At 39.2% G+C, this 26,029-nt stretch overlaps 1 protein-coding gene across 3 annotated transcripts in view; it reads right to left on the bottom strand.

Moving 5' to 3' along the window:
- Positions 1 to 26,029, bottom strand: part of CPSF2 (cleavage and polyadenylation specific factor 2) — a 42,476-nt gene that overhangs the window by 6,041 nt on the left and 10,406 nt on the right. For all 3 annotated transcript variants that reach the window (XM_001147277.8, XM_016926621.4, XM_054665804.2), the window contains exons 4-13: positions 23,963 to 24,122; positions 23,778 to 23,883; positions 22,637 to 22,766; positions 19,791 to 19,906; positions 15,776 to 15,963; positions 14,831 to 15,121; positions 3,690 to 3,790; positions 2,828 to 3,028; positions 1,517 to 1,669; positions 263 to 488 (exon numbers count right to left, since the gene is read on the bottom strand). In XM_001147277.8, coding sequence (XP_001147277.1) covers positions 263 to 488; positions 1,517 to 1,669; positions 2,828 to 3,028; positions 3,690 to 3,790; positions 14,831 to 15,121; positions 15,776 to 15,963; positions 19,791 to 19,906; positions 22,637 to 22,766; positions 23,778 to 23,883; positions 23,963 to 24,122 — 1,672 coding nt within the window. The remainder of the gene's footprint in view (positions 1 to 262; positions 489 to 1,516; positions 1,670 to 2,827; positions 3,029 to 3,689; positions 3,791 to 14,830; positions 15,122 to 15,775; positions 15,964 to 19,790; positions 19,907 to 22,636; positions 22,767 to 23,777; positions 23,884 to 23,962; positions 24,123 to 26,029) is intronic.

Here is a 26,029-nt window from a genome sequence, read left to right as displayed (position 1 = left end):
TGTAGGAAACCTTTTCTAAACCTCTAAATGTGGGTGGTTTCCCCTCCTGATACTCTCATAGCATCCTGTACTTCTTCTCTCAGTGGCACAACAACATGATAAACGGTATTTCCTTGTTCTAAGCCCCATACCCTATGAGGTCTGCTAGGGCAGGAGACCATCCATGTCTGTCTCACACATCTCTGTATTTCTAATGTTATCTGTCCTAACCTGCAACAAAAAGTACTTATTTCTACTCAATGGCAACTCCTGGCATGTTTACCTGGTAGATGTGAGTTTCACTAGTGGCATCAACTGTTTCATGTAGCTTTGGCATGTACACTTTAATATCTTTCCCACCAAAGGCGCGACAGCACTCTGCCAGATCTTGACTGGCCTCTGGTGGGCCATGGACGATGATCAACTGTCGTGGTTTCATCTGATTAATGATTTTTTTAATGGAATCCCCATCAGAGCGTCCTTCATAGTCTATGTAGGTAACCCGGGCTCTGTAATTAGATATGATTATTCAAGATAACTTTTCTCATAATTCTAAAAAAAAAAATGGCTTTTATCATGTATACAATATATAACACTAGGATTTGAGAAATACACATGTGTTATAGTATCTGTATGATTTATTTATTTATTTATTTTCTGAAATTGGGTCTCGCTCTTTTGCCCAGGCTAGAGTGCAGTAGCATGATCTTCGCTCATTGCAACCTCTACCTCCCAGGTTCAAGCGATTCTCCTGACTCAGCCTCCCAAGTAACTGGGATTATAGGCATGCACCACCACGCAGGGATAATTCTGCATTTTTAGTAGAGATGAGATTTCACCATGTTGGCCAGGCTGGTCTCAAACTTCTGATCTCGAGTGATCAGCCTATCTCGGCCTACCAAAGTGCTGGGATTACAGGCATCAGCCACCGTGCCCGGCCCTATCTGTATTATTTAGATTTTATCTACACCCAAAAATATATACTAAATGATATTACTGGACAAATAAAAAACTTTGTTCTCTGATGACTTAAAAGAAATTCCAAAATGATCACTTACTGGTATTATTAACTAAGTAGAAAGCGGGAAAAAAAAGGTTTCTAACTACTTCAGATCACAACAGTATTTTCCAGACATTAGGGTCTTAGAGATGTTTAAGTCAAGGAGTATATTTTATGAAACAAGCAGTTACTCAGAAAAATTAAACTGTGAGTCACACTATTCCCTTTCACCTGCTTACAGAATAAAAAGGCCAAAAATAATTTTTCTTCATATAAATGTACAATTTAATGTTACAATTTAAGCACCCCCCCCACCACCAATTCAATTAATTTGGCATTCAAATACCATTAATGAAGAGAAAATATCATGCCACCATACTTCACAAGTCTCTTCATACAAAAATAAATTAAATTTTAAAAGCACAAACTTACTAAAGAATATTCAGAAATTTTGCTTGAAATAATGTAAATTATATAATTCAAATGCTTGAAATTTTATCTTATAATGTATTTTCAAAATGTCACAAAAGCACTTACTTTATTTCAATAGACTCTGTTGTAGAAATACATTTAGTAGGAACATCAGATAAATCCTGATCCATAGGTTCATCTCCATTTGTCAAACCAGATTCTAATTTGCTTTTTTCTTCTTCAGTAGCTTGAAGCTCTGGCACTAAGAAATCCTCTGGTCTAAATAATAAGTCTCTAATTAGAAGCAGTAAAAAGCAAGCTAATACTACATAACATATATGACTAGTAGGTGGCATAATTTTTGGAGTCCTCACGTATCTCAAGATTTAAATATACATTACATCCAAAGCTGATGCAATTTCATATCAATTACCAGATGGCTGTATGTATTGCGTTTTTTGTTTTTTTTTGAGGTAGAGTCTCCCTCTGTCACCCAGGCTGGAGTGTGGTGGCGCCATCTCGGCTCACTGCAACCTCCGCCTCCCTGTTCAAGCAATTCTCTGCCTCAGCCCCCAGAGTAGCTAGGATTACAGGTGCCTGCCATCAGGCCCGGCTAATTTTTTTGTATTTTTAGTGGAGATGTGGTTTCACCATCTTGGCCAGGCTGGTCCTGAACTCCTGACCTCATGATCCACCTGCCTCGGCCTCCCAAAGTGCTGGGATTACAGGCCTGAGCCACCACACCTGGCCTGTATCATGTTTTTCTTTTTTTATTTTTCACACAGGATAGTAGTGTTTTCAAATTTGCAATTACAACATGTGATTGCAGTTGTTTTTCTAATAGTCAGTATAGATTTTGTAGATTTTTCCATGATTTCACTCATGCTATCTCACATTCCTCTTAATCTCATAAAACTTGTATAATACTTAAGACATAATCCATTGGTAATGCAATCACCAGCCATCCAAAGTTCTTTTTTTTTTTTTTTTTTTTTTTTAAAGATAGAGATGGGGGTCTCACTATATTGCCTGGGCTGGTCTCAAACTCAAGTGATCCTCCCATCTCGGCCTCCCAAAGTGCTGGGATTACAGGCATGAGCCACCACGCACAGCCCCAAAGTTCTTCCTATCCTACATCTTCCTCTCTTTTTAAGTGGGGGAAAAAAGTCTTGATCACGTGATCATGTTTTTAAACCTTTACACAACTAAGTCATAAACTGCCAGTTTTCTCTCAATATTCTCTAGATGTTTCTCAACATCTCCATTTTTATGTTTCAAGTTACAAGTCTTCTGTGTCTTCAGGCTGAGGTACTCAGAAGCTAACCCCATACATGTGACTAGAAAGATCAAGTGAAAGATCAAATTCACTGAAATGAAATGATAACACAGTTAATACCTCCAATTTGTAAGAGAGAAAAGTTTGTTTTGCTCACATACTTGATAATCTCTCCGTATTCATCCCATTTAATTCTTTCTTCTGGGGCAGGAAACATAGGATAGGACTTTTTTGCCTGTTTGAAAAAACTTCCTTTACGACTGCCTTCACCTTTCATCATCAAGTCATGCTTCGTCTTATGAGCTGATGGCTGGTCAATATCTTCCTCAATGTCACTCTCATCACTGGAATCTATATCTGCCCTAGGAGGATTTTAGAATAGATCAAGGTCATAAAGTTTCAAAGATATTTTAAATTAATATTTATCAATTTATTACTGAATCCATACTCAATATTATTAATTCAATATTAAACGATAATATACAGTTATGTCGGTCAACAATAGACCACATATACAACAGAGGTCCCATAAGATTACTGTACCTTTTCTATGTTTAGATACATTTAGATACACAAATACTTAACATTGTGTTACAATGGCCTACAGTATTCAGTACAGTAACATGCTGTACAGGTTTGCAGCCTAGGAACAATGGGCCATATCATATACTCTGGATACACAGTAGGCTATACCATCAAGGTTTGTGTAAACATATATCCTAATGTTTGCACAATGACTAAATCCCCTAACGACACTTTTCTCAGAACTGTCCCCATCATTAAGTGATGCATGACTGGAATAACATTCAACATTATTGGACTGACATTTTATAAAACATAACAAATAAATGCATAATAATATTAGCACTGACAGGATCTGGTATTCTAGACATTTGAAAGATGTCTGTAACAAAATTAAGTCTTACGAAAATTTAAAAATATTTTCAATGAAACATTTAAGTCAAGGACACATTCTTCTCAAATTGCATCCATAAATTTATAATCTGTCTGAAAATGACTCACTCTTTTGACTGCTCAAGCTTTTTGGCAGCTTCTTTCTTTAGTTTCTCTTTTTCCAAGTATTCTTCAAGTTCTTTCCCTTCAAGCTTCACACGTTTTCTCAACTAAAAAAAAATAAAAGACAAAAGGAAATGTTAATATTAGGGGGTTAAAGCAGTGGGATATGAGATACATCACATCTCTAAATTGCTCCATCATCTTTAAACTGATTGTTTCCTCTGAAATTAATCAAGTTTCCATTACATACAATTATAGGTCCTATTTAGATTAGTATTAAAATTGAGCTGTCACACATCATCTAGAATGGGTTTAATTTAAATCAAACTGGTTGGCCAGGCACAGTAACTCACACCTATAATCCTAGTACTTTGGGAGGCCAAGGTGGGAGGACTGTTTGAGGCCAGGAGTTCAAGACCAGCCTGGGCAACATAGGTTGACTCTGTCTCTAGGAATAATTTAAAAATTAGCTGGGAGGCTGGGCACGGTGGCTCACACCTATAATCCTAGCACTTTGCAAGGCAGGAAAATCACTTGAGTTTGAGACTAGCCTGGGCAACATAATGAGACTTTGTCTCCACATAAAAAAAAAAAAAGCCAGGAGTGGTGGCATGTGCTTGTAGTCCCCGCTACTCAGGTGGTTAAAGTGGAAGATCACTTGAGCCTGGGAGGTCAAGGCTGCAGTGAGCTGTGTTCACACCACTGTGCTCCAGCCTGGGTGACAAAGCAATACTCTGTCTCAGAAGAAAAAAAAAAAGCCAGGAGTGGTAGCATGCACCTGTAGTCCCAGCTACTCAGAGACTGAGTATCACTTGAGTCTGAGACCGAGGATCACTTCAGTCTGACAGAGCAAGACCCTGTCTCAATCAACCAAACAATCAAACTGGTTAAAAATCACCAATCAGGAAAAGAAAATACAGATAAGCATTTTTATAATTTGGAGTAGGTGAGGCCCAAAAGCCATAATGGGAAACATAAATAAATACAGCAACATGAATAAAGAAAATCTCCCTTTGACATTTTAAATCTCATAAAATAAGAAACTGAAAAGAAAAACAAAAAAGAAACAGAAAAATATTTTCAGCACTATGACCAATAAAAACGATTTTTTCCTAAGAGCTCTTCCAAATTAGTTAAGAAAAGGATGATCAACACATGAAAAAGCACAAGATACTTAAAAAGGCAATTTACAAAATAAGAAAGACAAATAACTACTGGCCATGAAAAGATCCTTAATTTTACTAATTTTTGAAAAGCACGAAATATAAAAAACATAATTGTTTTCATCTATGAGATTGGCAATGCCATACATGGGGAAAGAGTACCTTCTTCCATTATCTGTTGGAAAATTAGTGCAACTATGTTAAAAGGCAATTTGCTAACATCTAAAAATAAAAATTTGTCATTTGACACAGTATTTCTACTTCTAGGAATTTATCCTACTGAAACAATCACAAATGTGTAAAAAAAAAGTACATTCATACATTGCAGCAATGCTTATAATAGTAAAAAACTGGACAAAATTTTTAAATCCATCAAAATGGAATGATTAAATCAGTAGTTCTCATATATTTATCTCAGGACTACCTTAGACTCCTAAAAATTAGAGAACCCCAAAGAGCTTTTTGTTTTTGTGGGTTATATTTATCAATGTCTACCTTATCAGAAATTAAAACTGAGCAATTTTTAAAATATTTATCTGTTCATTTAAAAAATAATAAAACCAGCAGGGCATGGTGGCTTATACCTGTAATCCTAGTACTTTGGGAGGTCGAGGCAGGCAGATCACCTAAGGTCAGGAGTCCGAGACCAGCCTGGCCAACATGGTGAAACCCCGTCTCTACTATAAATATAAAAAGTAGCCAGGCATGGTGGCACATGCCTGTAATCCCAGCTACCCAGGAAGCTGAGGCAGGAGAATCGCTGGAACCTGGGAGGCGGAAACTGCAGTGAGCCATGATCGCACCATTACACTCCAGCTTGGACAACAGAGTGAGACTCCAGCTCAAAAATAAATGAATTAATAATAATAATAGGCCGGGCGCGACGGCTCACACCTGTAATCCCAGCACTTTGGGAGGCCGAGGCGGGCGGATCACCTAAGGTCGGGAATTCGAGACAAGCCTGATCAATATGGAGAAAGCCCATCTCTACTAAAAATACAAAATTAGCCAGGCGTGACGGCACATGCCTGTAATTTCAGCTACTAGGGAGGCTGAGGCAGGAGAATCACTTGAACCTGGGAGGCGGAGGTTGCAGTGAGCCGAGATGGCACCATTGTGCTCCAGCCTGGGCAACAAGAGCAAAACTACATCTCAAAAATGAAAAAATAATAAATAAATAATAAATAAAACCACATGGCAACATTAACAGATTTTTACAAAAAATAATTACATTTCCCAAAGCAAAAAAAAGATAGTGGGAAGAATGGCATTTTTTTTTTTTTTTTGAGACAGGGTCTTGCTCCATTGCCCAGGCTGGAGTGCAGTGGTGCAGTTATAGCTCACTGCAGCTCAATCTTCCAGCCTCAAGCGATCCTCCCACTTCAGCCACCCACCACTCCCAGCTAATTTTTGTATTTTTTTTGTAGAGACCGAGTCTTGACATCCTGCCCAAGCTGGTCTCAAACTCCTGGAGTCAAGCAATCTGCCCTCTTCAGCCTCTCAAAGTGCTGGGATTACAGTCATGAGCCACCGCACCTGGCCTATAGCATTATTCTATATTTTTGCAAATCTCTTTAATGTCTAGCTCAACAGAAGACAGCTGGATTCTCACATTTGCTTCTCCATTCAGTCTCTTGCAATATGTTGTTTTGGTTAAAGTATATGAAGAAAATCCAGGCTTATACACATGTATAGTTGGAAAGGGAAAAATATGTAAATAGTCCTTTCATGGATATTATTCTTTGATACTACATTAAAACTCAGAAAGTGGTAGTTTCTTCAAGGTTAGTTTTAATGCAGAACCTGAAACCATACTAATAGACTTTTTGTACTCTGTTGCGTTAATTTTTTTTTTAATGTATCTTACACTCTTGTTTTTTGTTTTGTTTTGTTTTGTTTTTGAGACAGGGTCTCACTCTGTTGCCTACGATGAGTGCAGTGGCATGATCACTGCTCACTGCAGCCTCGAACTCCCAGGTTCAAGCAACCCTTCTACCTCCCAGCCTCCTGAATAGCTGCGACCACAGATGCGCACCACCATGCCCAGCTGATTTTTTATTTTTTGTAGAGACAAGGTCTCGCTATGTTATCCAGACTAGTCTTAAACTCCTGAACTGAAGCCATCCTCCTGCCTCTGCCTCCCAAAGTGCTGGGATTACAGGTGTGAGCCACTGTGCCCAGCCTGTATTTTAAATTTTGAATGGATCTTTTAATTTGTGCATTATTTTCTAACATAATTAATTGGTTATTTGGAAAATACTAGTTCACCAAGTTATCCAGATCTTACAAATGTTGACAATATTTTTAAAATCACATTTGTAAATATCACCACCAATCTTATCAGAAGTCTTTTCAGTTTAAGTTGTCAATCTCACAGTGCTGGGTATAAGTTTTCCAAAATTCTAAATTTTCATTTGAAAATTAGAATTTTATCAGATTTAAGCCAACAAATGCTGTCAATTGTTTTCTTTAGAGTGACAGGCTCAATGTATTAATTTTCAAGAAAATGTCTGCCAAATACCCAAATCTGAATAACCCTGTCATTATTTCACATAAAAATGGTGTTCCAGACTGGGCACAGTGATTCATGCCTGTAATTCTAGCACTTTGGGAGTCGGAGGTGAGAGGATTGCTTGAGGCCAGTTCGAGACCATACGAGCAGCGTAGCAAGACCCAGTATCTACAAAAAAGAATTAAAAATTACAGATGTGGTGAAATACACCCGTAGTCCTAGCTGGTAGGAAGGCTGAGGCAGGAGGGTCACATGAACCCAGAAGTTCAAGGATGTGGTGAGCCACGATTGTGCCTCTGCACTCCAACCTGGGCAACAGAGACCCAAACTCAAAAAAAAAAACACACACACACAAAACAGGGCCTGGTGCGGTGACTCGCGCCTGTAATCCCAACACTCTGGGAGGCCGAGGCAGGTGGATCGCCTGAGGTCAGGAGTTCGAGACCAGCCTGGCCAACATAGTGAAACCCCATCTCTACTAAAAATATGAAAAAAAAAATTAGCTGGGCATGGTGGCACACACCTGTAGTCCCAGCTACTTGGGAGGCTGAGGCAGGAGAATCGCTTGAACCCGGGAAGTGGAGGTTGCAGTGAGCCGAGCACTCCAGCCTGGCGACAGAGCAAGGCTCCATCTCAAACACAAGAAAAAAAAAAATACCAACAAAAAAAAGGTGTTCCCAGAAAAAAGTGGCTAGTTTAACTCATGACTCAAATAAACATACAAGTGTTTTTCTTGGAGACAGCCATTGTACTTTAGTACACAACGCAAGTTCTTTATTAATACTTCCCATCTTGTCACCCAAATTATTTTTAAAAATCTTTTACTAGGCCAGGCGCAGTGACTCATGCCTGTGATCCCAGCACTTTGGGATGCTGAGGCAGACGGATCACAAAGTCAGGAGATCAAGACCATCCTGGTTAACATGGTGAAACAATGTCTCTACTAAAAATACAAAAAATTAGCCAGGCGTGGTGGCACACACCTGTAGTCCCAGCTACTCAGGAGGCTGAAGCAGGAGAATCGCTTGAACCCGGGAGGCGGAGGTTGCAGTGAGCCGAGATCGTACCACTGCACTCCAGCCTAGACGACAGAGCAAGACTCATCTCAAAAAAAACAAAAAAACTTTTACTGAAAGAACTTAGTAATATTAGTAACTTTTACTATTCCCTCAAGGACTTTTTTTTCTTTTTTGTAGAGACAGGGTCTCGCTATGCTGCCCAGACTGGTCTCAAACTCCTGGCCTCAAGCAATCCTCTCCCCTCAGCCTCCCAAAGTGCTGGGATTACAAGCATGAGCCAGTATGTCTGGCCCCTCAAAGACATTCTCTTTCAAATTTCTTTTGTTTAACATACCTTTATACTTTGTAGAGGCAGAGTGTTGCTATGTTGCCCAGGCTGGTCTGAAACTCCTGGCCTCAGGTGAACCTCCCATCTTAGCCTCGCAAAGTGTTAGGAATAGGCATGAGCCATGACGCCCAGCCTCTCAAGGACATTCTTAAGTGAAACTAGCTTTTTTTTTTTTTAATGACGTGTACGGTGGTGAAAAATGCAGTGGCTACTAGTGGAGTTTTAGGCCAAGGTGTAAGCACTTCATGCACCACTGATCTTACTCATCAGTACAAATGTAGGCACAGTGAAAAGGCAAATATCATCTTACCAGTATTATGAAAAATAGTTTTGGCTTTGTGGACTCCCTGAAAGGGTCTCAGGGACTCCCAGGCATCCTCAAACCACACTTTTGAGAACCACTAGATTAAATAATCACAGCACACATATAAAATGTACTATTATAAAATTACTAAAAAGCTTTCATTTATTTATCCAAAAACATTTAAATGTTTGTAATATACCAGGTACTATGTAAGGTAGACCTATATCTTCTTACATTGTTCAAGAAGGACTCAAGTGAAAATACAAGTCTCAGGATATGTGGAATACATGATAATTTGGTCCCATCTCTCTCTCTCTACATATATATATATACATTTTTTTTCTTTTTTTTTTTTTTGAGAAGAGGCCTTGCTATATCGCCCAGGCTTGCCTTAAACTCCTAGGCTCAAGCAATCCTCTTGCCTCAATAGCTGGGACTACAGCCACATGCCACCACACCTTGCTCCCATCTCTTTAAAAAAATAAAATAAAAACCAGGTATTAGTATATCAATAAGAAAAAAAAAACCCAGAATATATATGCTTCAAAAATGTCAACAGTTATGACAATTAAATGCAGTATGTAGTCATGGATGCAAACCTGGACAAGAAAGGAAAGGGTAATTATAAAGGACATTGTGGTCATCGGTAAAAGGTGAATGCTGAATGGGGTCAATGGGTGAAATGGTAGGATGGTATCAATGTTGATTTCCTGATTTCAATGGATGTAACATAGTTTTGCTGGAGATTGCCCTTGTTTTTAGGTAACACACACTGGCAATATTTAGAGATAATGATAAAATATTTGCAATTTTTCTTCAAATGGTTCAGAAAAAGTAATATTGTGTTTATGTATATATAAGTGATAAAGCAAATCCAGTAAAATGTTGACAATTGGGGAATCTGGGTATAATATTTTTGTAACTTTCCTGTTTGAAATTTTTTCAAAATTAAAAGTAATGGAAAAGGGGGAATCTCTCTGAAACTATTCTAGTTCAGGGGCTGCCCAGTGGGGTAAGGGGAGGGGAGACAAGTAAAAACAAAAAAATTAAACCAAAATCAGATTATTTTCATGTATAAAATAAATGGGTGATTTACATGTTTAAGGCCAGGAGCAGTGGCTCACACCTATAATACCCACACTTTGGGAGGCCAAGGTGGGAGAATTGTTTGAGGCCAGTAGTTCAAGACCAGCTTGGGCAACACAGCAAGTTCCCATCTCTATAAAATTTTTTTTAAATTAGCTGGGCAAGGCAGCACATGCCTGCAGTGCAAACTACTTGGGAGGCTTAAGCAGGAGGCGCGCTTGAGCCCAAGAGTTCAAGACTGCAGTGAGCTATGATCATGCAACTGCACTCCAGCCTGGGTGACAGGGAATGACATGACCCTGTCTCAAAAAATAAAAAGTTAAAATAAACAAATAAATACATGTTTATATTTGGCATCTCACATTTGCCTAATAACTTATTTGAAAATAAGTTTCATTCAGAAAATAGTGGGTTTTTTTAAAAAACAGTTAGCAACCTACATAGATGCCTTTTACCCACCAATAATCTTTAACAAAGTATTTACCTCTGTGATTTAGTTTATGCCTGTTGCTATAAATTTTTATCTCCATCTTATTTTTCATTTAAAATATGTAAGATTAATGGCTTATTCAGAAACAGATTTCTAGAATAACCAACTCAAAAATATTTTTCTTCCTACTCCTTCACCGTATTACCTCCAACTTACTCCTTTTTCTAATCCAAATCTACTCCAACCTATTAATCCTTCGTTGTTCATTTTTGCTTTTTCTAAACGAGTAAGACTTGACTTAGAAGGGCATTAGATATAGATGAAAAAATACCATACTTGGTAAACTTTTCTTATCTAACATAATCAGAAATCTAGTTTATTCCATATTCACTTTTTTGATTATTCATGAATTCAACCAATGCACTCACTGAAGACCTCCAATATGTCAGGCACAGTTCTGGGTGCTAGGGATACCAAAAAACAAGGGCCTTTTTCTCATGGAATTCATATTCTAGTTGATGGTGGGAAGAGGAAGACAACAAAAAAGAAATACATCAGATGGTAATGAGTGCTAGGAAAAATACTTCAAGTAAGGTGATGGGCAGCTAAACCGGGCAGGTATTTTAAATCTGTAGTCAAAGGCCTACCTGAGGGGGTTAAACCTGAGGCCTGAATGACCAGGAGCCAGCCATGCGCAAAGCCAGGAAAGAACACTATAGGCAGAAGAACAGCTAGTACAAAGATCCTGATGCACCGTAGGGCATAGAGAAAGTGGAATAAGCTAAGGTCAGAAGGTAGGTGGGGATTAGATCATGTGGGATCTAAGAAGCCTGCGTAAGTAGCATGGATTTTATTGAAAGAGAAGAAGGAAGGCTTTGGAGCCATTTAAGCAAGTGAATGACATGAAATGATGAATGTTTAAAAGCTCTCTCTGGGATCTGTTATCCAATAGGTACAGACTTTCAGTTTTGCTACATGAAAAAGTTTTAGAGATCTGTCATACAACAATGTACATATAGTTAACACTACTGTACTGTACACATAAAAATGGTTAAGACAGTGAACTGTATGTGTTTTTGTTTGTTTTTTGAGATGGAATCTCGCTCTGTCACCCAGGTTGGAGTGCAGTGGCGTGATCCCGGCTCACTGCAATCTCCACCTCTCAGGTTCAAGCGATTCTCCTGCCTCAGCCTCCCAAGTAGCTGGGATTACAGGCGCCCACCACCACGCCAGGCTAATTTTTTGTATTTTTAGTAGAGACAGGGTTTCACTTTGTTGGCCAGGCTGGTCTCGAACTCCTGACCTCGTGATCCGCCCGCCTCTGCCTCCCAAAGTGCTGGGATTACAGGCGTGAGCCACCACGCCCAGCCCTCTATTTCTTTTTTTACCATTTCTATTTTTTACCTTAGTTGGATCTGCCCAACATGCCACAGAAATATTCTATTTCTCGATCAGGGTACAGGCTAGACAGGTGCATTCAATTTTTATAAAAGTTCATCATGCTATACACTTAACGTAGGTTTCGGTACATATTATGCTTCAGTGAACATTTTTTAAACTTCCAAATTTTTGGCTTGAATATGTGGGAAGTGCTGTCTGAGATAAGACAGAACAGTATTGGGAGTAGGGGAAGAATAAAAATTGTTTTGGATGTGATCAAGTAGAGGGAAAACTGCTAGATAATGAAGATAGGCGGGATAACTGCAAAAGAACTATCGCTAAGAAGGTGAGCAAGAAAAGGTCCCTGAGCATCAGCATTAGTTATTAAAAAGGTCAAAAACTTAACATTTGATGTTTTGGCTGTTTCTCATTTCTTTAGCATGCTTCTAAACATCATTGTCTATTTTTTTCCAAACTTAAACCATTTTTCTTTTACTAATTCCTCAAATGGTTTATTAGACCTAATTGAATTTCTAGTAATTAAAATTTTCAAATTCAGTATTTCCTATCTGATGAAATTATTTCAAGTATTTCTGAGTTCTTTTAACCTTGTATTTCTGAGCTACTAAATAACCCCAAAGACACCATTTTACTTTGCTATACTTGCTCAGAATCCTTGCTCAACAATTCTATAATTATAGTACATATATCTCAGATTTTAGTTACTGATGTTATGATTTTCTTAAGTAGAGTTGGCAGACAGATATCTCTACCACATAGCTTTTAACAAACTAAACTTTCCTTAAAATGACTGCTAAGGGCCAGGTGCAGTGGTTCATGTATAATCCCAGCACTTTGGAAGGTGGAGTGGGTTAGGGGGTGGGGTAGGGACAGCTTGAGCCTAAGAGTTTGAGGGTACAGTGAGCTATGATGGTGCCACTGCACTCCAGGCTGGGTGACAGAGTGAGAGTCTGTCTCTAATTAAATAATTATATGAGTGCTACAAAGACAAAATGAGAAGCAGCTTTATGATACCGCTTTATGTTAAGGTTTGTTACAGCTCTATGTTAAGGTTTAGTCACCTAAACCTTTGTACAACTCTGGCAGTTATTAACCATCCCACTATATCAATTGCTACAAACTTTAATGATATACTAATTTTGAAAAATCGATAGATTTGATGGGCTGGTTATTAAGCAAATGATCTTTGGGTATACTGGTTAGTGAGCTAATCGTCTTGTTCCTATAACAGGAGATAAGGCAGCAAATGCAGATGCAGAATCAAGTTAGTACATTTAGTGGTGGAAAGATAAAGGAATTCCTGACTCACTGCTTTGACTTCTACGTTAAGTTTGAGACAAGATTATGTGCTATGAATGAAGGCTGAGAGTGAGCTGTAGGATGTTTGAGGAGAAAGAAGATATACAATTACCCTACCGTGAGAAAGGGAACATCCTACCAAATGCTGAGTACTGGTATAGGGTCCCCTTTTGAGATGTGAAGTTATGAATGTGAAAACAAATCTGTCTACACCATAGTGTTTAACTTCAGAAACATAAAGCTGCTTAAGTACAGGCACAAACCAAGCAAATGGTTTAACTAAGGTCAAAGCCTTTCCAGGCAACTAAAACAGAAGTGTAGGAGAGTTAAATGTATTTGCAAAATTTTGATTAATTGCAGACCACTGAGTTTAAGGCTGGAAGGATGACGGACTGTAAAAGGTGAGGTTCACGAACTGAAAGTCCCAATGGAACCGAAGAGTTGCTGTCATGGGAATAATAGGGAAAGTCAGCTGTAAATTCAGAATGATATGCTTGAGGTGGAGAACTGGAGACCTTTCAGCCATAAGAAGGTTACAGGCAATGACCACAGGAGCAGATAGCATGATAGCAGGAATGGATGTCTGAGGTAAGACGAAGGAAAAGATTAAGAAATAAGGTGTCAAGTAACTGAGAAGAACCAGACAGATCATACACATGGATGCTAAAGTCAATGAGAATAAAGTCCTGAACACAAGTGGACAGGAAGACTGTGAATCAGGGTCAAATGATGAGTGAGTAACAGAGTGACCAAGAGATCATTAAATGTCAGAAACAAGGAGGGGTCAGCATATCAGCAGGTCTGAAGGCAAAAACTGCAAATGGAAGATAAGTAGCTAGGAAGCTGCAATACAGAACAAGGAAGACATGTACTCCATTCAAAGTACATGAAACACTGAAAGAAAGAGTAATTACTTCAGGGGGCTACAGGATAAAGAACGTCTTTAGGAAAGAGTCTGATTTAAATTAAGCAAGAGACAGGAAAGGAACCTTTCACAGATTGAGAAAACACTGTATATGCTTACCCTCTGGGTAAACTAGAGGGTACCACGGAAAAGTTTAAGAATGAGAATTTCTTTTGAGACCACCCATGGCAACATAATGAGACAACGTCTCTCCAAAAAATAAAAATAAAAAAATAGCCAGGCATGGTGGCACATGTCTATGGTTCCAGCTACTTAGGAGGCTGAGGGAGGAGGATCCTTTAAGCTCAGGAGTTTGAGGCTGCACGGAACTATGATAGCACCACTGCACTCTAGACTAGGTAACAAAGCAAGACCCCATCTCAAAGAAGAATGAGAACCTCCAGTTAAGGAACTCTGAAATTTGTGCTATTAAAGGCTCTCTTCTACAGTAATTTTTTTTTAAGAGATGGGGGGTGGGTCTTGGCATGTTGCCCAGGCTGACCTCAAATTCCTGGGCTTCCACCTCAGCCTCCCGAGTAGCTGGCACTACAGCACACACCACCACTCCTGGCTCTCAAGAGTAATTCTGATAAAAATCCTAAAACAATTTCAAGTTTTATTTTTGGTCACTATTTTTTATACATCATGCACAATGTATCCCCCAAACAGTTTTAAGATAAAGTTCACATACAAGTGCTTACCTCTATTTCTGTAATTTTTTCAGAAGGATTATCAATTAGGAAACGTGCTAAAGTCCCAGGAGTAGTTCTGTAGGTTAGAATGATTGAGTTTTTAGGGTCCTGACACCACTGAATAAAGAGATCCCTTGAAAATCCACATTCCAGGTCAGGTTGGCTGGCAAGTACAACTTTAGGGCTAGGTACTCGGGCCAAGTCAGAAAGACCATGACATAAAGAGAGATGGCGAAACTGAAACGGATTATTTCTTTTGTCTTCAAAACATCTCATCAATTTATCACTCATCCATTCTACCTAATATGGGGGGAAAGATGACAAGAATTAGAAATACTATATTATAACTTCAATATATTCTGTAATACTCAAGGAATTCAAGTTCTATCTTTTACCCCCACTGGTTGCTTAAATTTGTACTGTTTTGACAAGCAGCTTATTTTCTGCTTCCATTTCCCATTAGATTATCCCACCCTCACTTTCATCCCAAAAAAACCAATTTTGCATTATATTTCACATATAAATCACCTTAATCTTTTTGAAAAGGCAAGGTATATGTTCTAAATGAAAATCTTACTCCCAAAGACTGCTATTTCAAGGCAAAAAGCTTATTTAAAAGAAACAACAATGAATTCTAACATGCCAATGCTATGAGGTAGGTTCTATTTTTGTCCCTATTTTACAGACTGGGATACTAAGAGTTAGAAGGGAAGCAATTTGCCTAATCTTTAAAACAGGGACACAATGGAAACTACTTAATAGAATAAGTAGGGATTAAATGAAATAATACATTTAAAGCACACAGGACAGTAAATGGTTAATGGCAAGTTATCATCTTATTAACAATCTCTTCAAGAGAAAAATAAAATCCAAAAAACATTTAAGACACCCACTTCCACAGACCGAATCACTGTAGCAAACTTCTTTATTACAAGTGACAACATGAGAACAAACCTGGGACTTAGAAAACTCCACCACATTGTAACTGACATTATTTAGGAGTGCCAATGAGTAAACACCCAATCCTGCATCTTTAGTCCTCCAAATCTGATCAAGAAGTTGAGCAAGTTCCAAAACTCTGCCTGCTGTGTCCACTGCTATTAACACATTTCCATCACCTCGAAGTGTTTCCAGGACATTTGCTAGAAAACAAGAATGTAAAATCCCCATAGAACGTAACAATACTATGCTACAAAATTAAAGATAATTTTATCTCCCTGTTTTATTAGAAAGACTATAATTTACAAATAAGCAACTACTAGGCCAAGTACAAAATGAAGGAATTTTGTTCAGGTCATTACAACTGCTTTTGATTCTGTTGAATATCAAACTTCATATATTCAGTGTCATTAACTCTCAATCTTTCTTCATTAAAAAATTATAAATCAGTAGTCCTCAACACTTTATACATCATGATACACATAGAAAATGGTGTGTGTATCACTGAGAAAATTGTATGACCAGGCCAAATGTAACCAGCCTGGTGTTTCCGGGCTACCCTGGTCTCGCCTATCCACCCCAGTGAACTCCATTATGATGAATTCCCAAATTTATATACATACATATATACACTCACATAATTATATATACAGCCATCCCTCAGTACCCATGGGTACTGGCCCCGGGACTCCCACGAATACCAAAACCATCAGATGCCCAGGTCCCTCAAATAAAATGGTGGCCAGGCGCAATGGCTCACACCTGTAATCCCAGCACTTTGGGAAGTCAAGGCAAGAGGATGGCTTGAGTCCAGGAGTTCAAGACCAGCCTGGACAACATAGGGAGATCCCATCTCTATAAAAATAAACAAATTAGCTGGGCATGGTGGCACATGCCTGTGGTCTTAGCTATGTGGGAAGCTAGAGGGAGACTGCTTGAGCCCAGGAGTTTGAGGCTGCAGAGAGTCGTGATTGTGCCACTACACTCCAGCATGTACAACAGAGAAAGACTTTGCCTCAAAAAAAAATATATCTGCATATAACCTACGTACATCATCCTATATACTTTAAATCATCTCTAGATTGCTTATAATACCTAATACAGTGTATTAGGTATTATACACTGTATAATGTAAATGGTTGTTACACTGTTTTTTTTTTACTTATATTTTTTAAACTATTGCATTATCTTCTTTTATTGTTTTTTCAAATATTTTCAATCCACAGTTAGTTGAATCCTCAGATGTGGAACAGCAGCTACAAAGGCCAACTATGTATGATACATAGTTTGTATGTATGTATGCCTATAGAATAAAATATAGATCATATTCCCTTCCAACAAGTATATCTTTATGGATTTCCTTCCTCTAGATGAAAGTCCCCTTGGAAATATGTGGTAAAACTGAACTCTGGCAAAACTAAGACTTAAAGAGCTGCTACTTTTTTTGTTTTTCAGTTTGTTTGTTTGTTTGTTGAGACAGGGTCTCGCTCTGTCACCCAGGCTGGAGTGCAGTGGTGTGATCATAGCTCACTGCAAGCCTCAACCTCCTGGCCTCAAGCAATCCTCCCATCCCAGCCTCCCAAGCAGCTGGAACTACAGGCCTGTACCACCACGCCTGGCAAAAATTTTCTTTTTTTTTGTAGATATGGGGGTTGCGGCCAGGCATGGTGGCTCACACCTATAATTCCAGCACTTTGGGAGGCCAAGGCAGGCAGATCACGAGGTCAAGAGATCGAGACCATCCTGGCCAACATGGTGAAACCCCATCTCTACTAAAAATACAAAAAATTAGCCGGGCATGGTTGCACACGCCTGTAATCCCAGCTACTTGGGAGGCTGAGGCAGAAGAACCGTTTGAACCCAGGAGGTGAAGGTTGCAATGAGCCAAGATCGCGCCACTGCACTCCAGCCTGGCGACAGAGCGAGACTACATCTCAAAAAAAAAAAAAGAGATGGGGGTCTCACTATGTTACCCAGGCTGGTCTTGAACTGCTGGCTTCAAGCCATCATCTTGCCTCAGCCTCCCAAAGTGTTGACCATTGACCACAATGTCAGGCGTGAACCACAGTGTCTGGCTTGAGCTTCTTAAAATTGGTGCAACACGGTATATTATTAATAGTTACACTTTTAGTGGCAGGGCGCGGTGGCTCACGCCTGTAATCCCAGCACTTTGGGAGGCCGAGGTGGGCGGATCACAAGGTCAAGAGATCAAGACCATCCTGGCCAACATGGTGAAACCCCGTCTCTATTAAAAGTACAAAAATTAGCTGGGCGTAGTGGCGCACGCCTGTAATCCCAGCTACTTGGGAGGCTGAGGCAGGAGAAGCACTTGAACCCAGGAGGCAGAGGTTGCAGTGAACCAGGATTGTGCCACTACACTCCAGCCTGGTGACAGAGCAAGACTCCATCTCAAAAAAAAAAAAAAAAAAAAAAATAGTTGTACTTTTAAAGTAGATGAACTAAAAACAATGGTTGAAAACATGTTTAAAAATGGAATCCAATTTTCCCTGCTGAAATCCCTTATACCTTATTTAAAAAGAATATAAGGCCGGGTGCAGTGGTTTACGCCTGTAATCCCAACACTTTGGGAGGCTGAGGCGGGAGGATCACCTGAGGTCAGGAGTTCAAGACCAGCCTGGCCAACATGGCGAAACCCCATCTCCACTAAAAATATAAAAATTAGCTTGGCATGGTGGCGCATGCCTGTAATCCCAGCTACTTGGGAGGCTGAGGCAGAAGAATCACTTCAACCCGGGAGGTGAAGGTTGCAGTGAGCCGAGACTGTGCCACTGCACTCCAGCCTGGGCGACAGAGCAAGACACCATCTCAAAAAAAAAAAAAAAGAATGTAAGATGAAGCAAGCAGCAATGGTCTACTATATTAAAGTGTAAAACACCCAAAATTAGTGGAATATTTATACCCTCATTTATCCACTTAGCTCTTTGTTCATTTTTCTTTTTTGAGACAGAGTCTCGCTCTGTAGCCCAGGCTGGAGTGCAGTGGCCAGATCTCAGCTCACTGCAAGCTCCGCCTTCCAGGTTTACGCCATTCTCCTGCCTCAGCCTCCTGAGTAGCTGGGATTACAGGCGCCCGCCACCACGCCCGGCTAATTTTTTGTATTTTTAGTAGAGACGGGGTTTCACCGTGTTAGCCAGGATGGTCTCAATCTCCTGACCTCATGATCCGCCCGCCTCGGCCTCCCAAAGTGCTGGGATTACAGGCGTGAGCCACTGCGCCTGGCCTCATTTTTCTTTTAGAGTGTATTTTTCTAATAGATTTGTACGAGGTCTTTACATACAGACATATGCCAGTGAGTGCCAGGGATAGCTAGCTATGTACTGACTGGCAAAAAGAAGCCAGTCTTTACACACTGTTCCACAAAAGTTAAATTCAAACCAGCTAAGTTTCTTCTTATACAAAAACTGATGGTCACATAATATTTTTTTCAAAAATACTAAAGTTAACCAATCTCTTATGACCAAGAAAAGTGCTAAACAGAATACAGTCATTCCCACTACCATGCATTTCCACAGCTCCTTGAAAAGGACATTATACATTGGGTACAACATTCACGATTCTGGGGACGGATACATTAAAAGGCCAAACTTCACCACTGTGCAACATATGCATTAAGAAACCTATACTTGTGGCCGGGCGCAGTGGCTCATGCCTGTAATCCCAGCACTTTGGGAGGCCAAGGCAGGTGGATCACCTGAGGTCAGAAATTCAAGACCAGCCTGGCCAACATGGAGAAACCCTGTCTCCACTAAAAATGCAAAAATTAGCTGGGCATGGTGGTGCACACCTGTAATCCCAGCTACTTGGGAGGCTGAGGCACGAGAATCACTTGAACCCAGGAGGCGGAAGTTACAGTGAGCTGAGATCGCGCCACTTCACTCCAGCCTGGATGAAAGAGCGAAAGTCCGTCTCAAAAAAAAAAAAAAGAAACCTGTACTTTTATGTACTTATATTCCCTAAATATACAAAAAGTTACAAAATAATAATCATAAGGACGTGAAAGAATACGTACTCAGAAGCTGCTCATCTCTCTGTTTTCTTCTAGGCTGTACATATGTAGCATTGAATGAATCTGTGATAAGTAGGGAAGGCCTGCTTAGCATTTCCAGGGAACATCCATTTAAATGGCTATAAGAAAGTTTAAGAAGAGGAATATTTTATATCATTTCAAGTAAACAATAATAGCTTCTCTTACTTAAAAAATAAGCAGCTTCATTTATAAGGTGTTCCCTCCTCTAACTATAAAAGTAGACGTGCTCATTGATAAGAAATCCAGTAACTTCAAAAAAGTATAAAGAAGAAAATAAAAATCTTCCAGAGTACCATTACTCAGAGATAACTGACATAATATTTTGGTGCACATCCTGCTAACCATATAAGTTTTTCTATGCACATATGTATTTTTTTTATTTTTCTTTTTGCCCTGTCTTAGGGTAAGTACTGATATACATATGTATTTTACAAAGCTGATATCCCATATACATTCCTATACGCTCAGTTCTATATCCTGGTTTTTACCCAGGACATAAAAATTTTTTTCTAAACTAAATGTTTATAAAAACATTTTATTGTGTCTACACTGTATTTGATCCTTTCCCTTTACTGATATTTCGGTCACTTATTTTTGCCATTATAATCTTTCAAAGAACATTTTTTACAAAAGCTTCAATTGCATTTCTGATTGTTTCTTTAGGTCACATTCCTAGAAATGTATTTACTGTTAATACATAGTACTGCTAAAAGGCTTTCCAGAAAGATTTAACCTCATCCAGAAAAGTTCAATCAAAAAGACTGACCAATTCTACACACTTCCCAGAAGAAAATCACCATTTAAAAATAATTTTGGACTAGTGCAGTGGCTCATGCCTGTAATCCCAACACTTTGGGAGACAGAGGTGGGCAGATCACTGGAGCCCAGTAGTTCAAGACCAGCCTGGGCAACATGGCAAAACCTCATCTCTACTAAAATTACAAAAATAGCCAGGCATGTTAGAGCGCACCTGTAGTCCCAGCTACTTGGGAGGCTAAAATGGGAAGATTGCTTGAAGCTGGGAGGTCGACACTACAGTGAGCCATGATTGTGCCTCCAGCCTCGGTGACAGAGTGAGACTCTGTTTCAAAAAAATACATAAAAATGTAAATAAGAATAATAATAATTTTAATGGTATCTAACAAAAAAAGATCATTTAAATTTTCTCTTTTGACTTTATAACTTTTGTCCATCTTGCAACTGGTATATTTTTATTAATAAATTAATACTTGATCTTATATATATGTTGTAAGTTTTTGGGCAACTTGCTGCAAATATTTTCCTACTTTAATTTTTTTTTTTTATTTGTTGTTTCAGACATTTGAACCTGTATGTCATCAAATCTATCAAACTTTTCCTTTGTAACTTGGTTCATTATTTTTATGCTTACAAAGTCTTTTCCAAATCAGAGATCAGACTCACTAATATTGCTTCATTTCTATTTAGTTCTAATCCATCTGAAATTTCTTTTGTTATATAATTAAAAGGACACAAATTGATTTTTTTCCAAAATGGTTGAATCCTTCAATACCATTTACTCAAATAGCCATGCTGCAGTTTGCCACGGTTACTACGAGACTGAACGAAGAAGGACGAATGCAGAAATGAAAACTTAAAACAAAAGTAACTATTTTAAAGGAAGGGGCCAGGGGAAGAAGAAGAGAGCTCCCTGCTTCTAGTGAGCAAAGGGAGCCGCCTTCAGCTTCTACAGCCCTTCATATTTATTGGGTAGAAAGAGCAGGGAGGACGAGGTAACAATTGGTCAGCTGCTTAATTGATCACAGGTTCACATTACTGCTAACAGGCTTCAGATGTGTCTAATCACAAGAAACACCTGCACCTGAGGCCTGACTGCCCTCAGCATTCCTTCTGGGTGGCAGACACAGTTTGTCAGTTTGCCAATTTTCTGCGTTTATGAGAACAGTTTGCTGTTTACTCATATAGCCTCCAGTGGTATACTGAGTTGATCACGACCCTCACTCTTTTGCCCTGCAACATAGCCATCCTTTCCTCATTAATCTATAGTTATAAGTGTCTAAAATTCAGTCTATTTGTCTTAAATATTTCTTAATATAAAGATCCTGAGACTATTGTAATGTAACACAAAATAGCTATGAACTTAGTGTACAGATAAAACAAAACGAGCCTGTAAGAGACTAAACACCAAAATATTATATAGTAATGCTCTGAGTGCCACATGAAGTGTGTAAAATCATAACTAGAATTGAGTTCCCTTTCAAAGGGACTAACTTTAAACATACAGGGCAGTTATATTAGATGGTAATTACATTATGTGCAAGGCAACTCCTGTTTCTAAAACTATCAGATCTCGTGAAACCCGTTCACTATCACAAGAACAGCACGGGAAAGACCCAACCTCATTAATTCAATCATCTCCCACCGGGTCCCACCCACAACATGTGGGAATTATGGGAGCTACAAGATGAGATTTGGGTGGGGACACAGAGCCAAACCATATCACGTTACAAAACAAAAGAACAACCCATCCACAAAGTTGTGTTAAATAGCAGGTCAAGAACATGTAATTTGATACGTAAAAAATTCATCTCCTTTGCAACATCTCCAGGGAGATACCCGTTTTGTAGAGTGTATACTTAACCTATAAATTTTTAAAATCTCTTATGTCTTATACCATACTTTCCCCCTTACTATGCAAATAATTAATTTTGAAAACATTCCCTATTTGACGGTTTTAAGTTGCTCTAAATTTCTGGTAACCAAAACAAAAACTGTGTTTCTTATTTTTTCTCCAAAGAATAAAATAATACCAATTGCATTGCCTTTAGCTTTTCTCTTGATATACCTACATCTCCCTCTTGTGGTTGAAGTCAACTGCATAAACAATTTCTTCTTCTCCATCTTTGACTATTTTCCATATTGTTCCACCTATCATATGACCAGCTGGCAGAGGTGTGATAGACAGGCCATGTCCTTTACCTATGTCAACAAGATAACAATACTCAGATTTCTTTTACAACCCTAAAGAAAGGTTATTTATTTCTCAACTATAATATTTTAACAGGTAATACTGTATATGCAATAATACAAATTTCAAAAGTAAAAATGCATATAGTGAAAGCAGGCTTCACTCTCCTGTCCCCCAGCTACTTCACTCCCTCACTAGAGGCAAACATTCTTGTTACTATATTATGTAATCTTGTAGAGTTATTTGTGCTTATAAGTACAAGGCTAGAGATTAGATTTAAAAGCTAGTACGCTATTAAATTATTTAGTATGAACTAGCAAATTTTAATGTGTATTTTGTATATACAATTACCAAATGTTTCCATTTTTGCTAACGTCTAAACTAACAGAATAATTTAAATCTCATTGTGCTAAAGAATTTATCCTGCAGAAAAATTAACTAGAAGCAAAACTGTTGAGACTGTTGTTATTTCTGGGCTAAATCTTCAGAGTCCATTATTGCACCATTTTATCAACGCCAGGGTTCGTAGCTATGAAAATATCTAATACAATTATCTCTGTAGATGATAAATATAGACTTAGTATAGGACTTCCTAATTCAATAATAAACTTTTTAACGTCCAATGCTAGAATTCATTATCTACTCTGCTGCCACAGCACTTCATTTACCCCAATCACTACATTTAGCCATCTCAGCTACTTTGTTGCCTCAGTCTAACTGTAAGCTCTGAGGAAGAGGAAATGGCCACATTATCTTTTGTTTATTGTACACAGTAAACACTAAATGAGTTTTTCCCAAGTTAAATATGAAAAGGCCTGAGCTATTAACATTCTTTTAGCATTTTTTCTGAAATATTTTAAAATTCAAATGGAAGTTAAGAGTTATGTATCAAGGCAGAATGTGCTAATTTTTTTATTCTTCAGACCATAATGCCTATAATTTTCTCTCTGAATTCTCCTCGGTATTTTCCAGCAAGTTAAACCCCATTCGTCTAAATACTTACTACTGGAAATTCTTTTTACCTTTCAAATTCACAATCTGAGAGAATTTTAGCTGTTGTATTTTGTCAAAGGCTGCATCCACATCATCTAATGTAAAGAGTGTAAAATCTTCTGTATTGTGTCGAGACTAAAAGAATAACACAAATAAAGGTGAAAAACAATCACTGAAGGAGTGCTAACAAAATTTTTTTAATTGCTTAAATTACCTGATAAAGATCATACATGAACATCTGTCCCATTTTATAAACAGGAATGGTTGCATAGATAGCACAGTTCAGACCCAACTTTCCGACAGCATACGGGAGGGCACCAAGGTGGAGAGGATCAGGGTGAGACAACAGCACTGCATCAATCTGGTGAACATGCCTACAAGAACACAATCCAAAGGACTACTTCTTGAATCTTTTTAAGGGTAAAGACAGAATATTCAAAATTATTCACCAATTCTGGATTGAAGACTACACTGGGGCAGAAGAGCAAAACTAAGAGCTAAAATTATGATTACCTATGAATTTCAATTATTACTACCTGTGCTCTCCATAGCTACAAAAAATGTGGTATAAGGTACACTTAAATATATGGTGTGTACACACATTTTAAACAGAAAAGAAGGCCATGTGTGATGGCACACACCTGTAATCCCAGCACTTAGGGAGGCCAAGGCAGGCAAATCGTTTGAGCTCAGGAGTTCAAGATCAGCCTGGGCAACATGGCAAAACACCGTTCTCTATAAAAAATACAAAAAAAAAAAAAGCCAGGGGTGGTGGCATGAGCCTGTAGTCCCAGCTACTTGAGGGGTGACATGGAAGGATCACTTGGGCACAGGAGGTTGACCTTGATGAGATCATGCCACTGCACTCCAGTCTGGGTGACAGAGTGAGACCCTGCCTAAAAATAAAAACAAGAACAAAAACAAAAAAGAACAGTAGACACCACAAGTAAGTTGATTTTTTTTTTTAGATGGAGTTTTGCTCTTGTTGCCCAGGCTAGAGTGCAATGACGCAATCTCCGGCTCACCACAACCTCTGCCTCCCGGGTTCAAGCGATTCTCCTGCCTCAGCCTCCCGAGTAGCTGGGATTACAGGCATGTGCCACCACTCCCAGCTTATTTTGTATTTTTGGTAGAGATGGGGTTTCTCTATGTTGGTTAGGGTGGTCTCGAACTCCCAACCTCAGGTGATCCGTCCGCCTCAGCCTCCCAAAGTGCTGAGATTACAGGGGTGAGCCACCACGCCCGGCTGTAAGTTGATTTTTAATAGCTATCCTGCATACTATTTTTTTTCTTTTGGAGATGTAGTCTCGCTCTGTTGCCCAGGCTGGAGTGCACTGGCGCAACCTCGGCTCACTGTGACCTCCACCGCCCGGTTCAAGCAACTCTCCTGCCTCAGCCTCCTGAGTAGCTGGGATTACAGGTGTCTACCACCATACCTGGCTAATTTTTTTATTTTTAGTAGAGACACAGTTTCACCATGTTGGCCAGGCTGGTCTTAAACTCCTGACCTCAGGTGATCTGCCCTCCTCCACCTCCCAAAGTGCTGGGATTGCAGGCATGAGCCACCACACCCAGCCTCACTTAACTTTTTTTGTTTTTTTTTGTTTTTTTTTTGAGACGGAGTTTCACTCTTGTTGCCCAGGCTCTAATGCAATGGTGCGATCTTGGCTCACTGCAACCTCCGCCTCCCAGGTTCAAGTGATTCTCCTGCCTCAGCCTCCTGAGTAGCTGGGATTACAGGCATGCGCCACCATGCCTGGCTAATTTTTGTAATTTTAGTAGAGATGGGGTTTCACCATCTTGGTCAGGCTGGTCTCGAACTCCTGACCTCAAGTGATCTGCCCACCTCGGCCTCCCAAAGTGCTGGGATTACCGGCATTAGCCACTGTGCCTGGTCGCAAACTATTAATTTAAGTTCAAGAACTCAGCTTAGAATTTCAGAAATTATTATTGGCTGGGCATGGTGGCTCAGGCCTGTAATCCCAGCACTTTGGGAGGCCGAGGTGGGTGGATCGCCTGAGGTCAGGAGTTCGGGACCAGTCTGGCTAATATGGTGAAACCCTGTTTCTACTAAAAATACAAAAACTTAGCCAGCCGGGTGGTGCATGCCTGTAATCTCAGCTACTTGGGAGGCTGAGGAAGGAGAATAACTTGAACCCTGGAGGCGGAAGTTGCAGTGAGCCAAAAGCACGCCATTGCACTCCAGCTTGGGCAACAGAAGTGAAACTCCATCTCAAAAAAAAATAATAATAAAAGAGAAGAATTTCAGAAATTATTAAGG

The sequence above is a fragment of the Pan troglodytes genome, chromosome 15 (genome assembly GCF_028858775.2).
Source record: "Pan troglodytes isolate AG18354 chromosome 15, NHGRI_mPanTro3-v2.0_pri, whole genome shotgun sequence".
NCBI lineage: Eukaryota > Metazoa > Chordata > Mammalia > Primates > Hominidae > Pan > Pan troglodytes.
The sequence above is the reverse complement of the archived record's forward strand: the minus strand, read 5'-3'. Positions and strand labels throughout refer to the sequence as shown.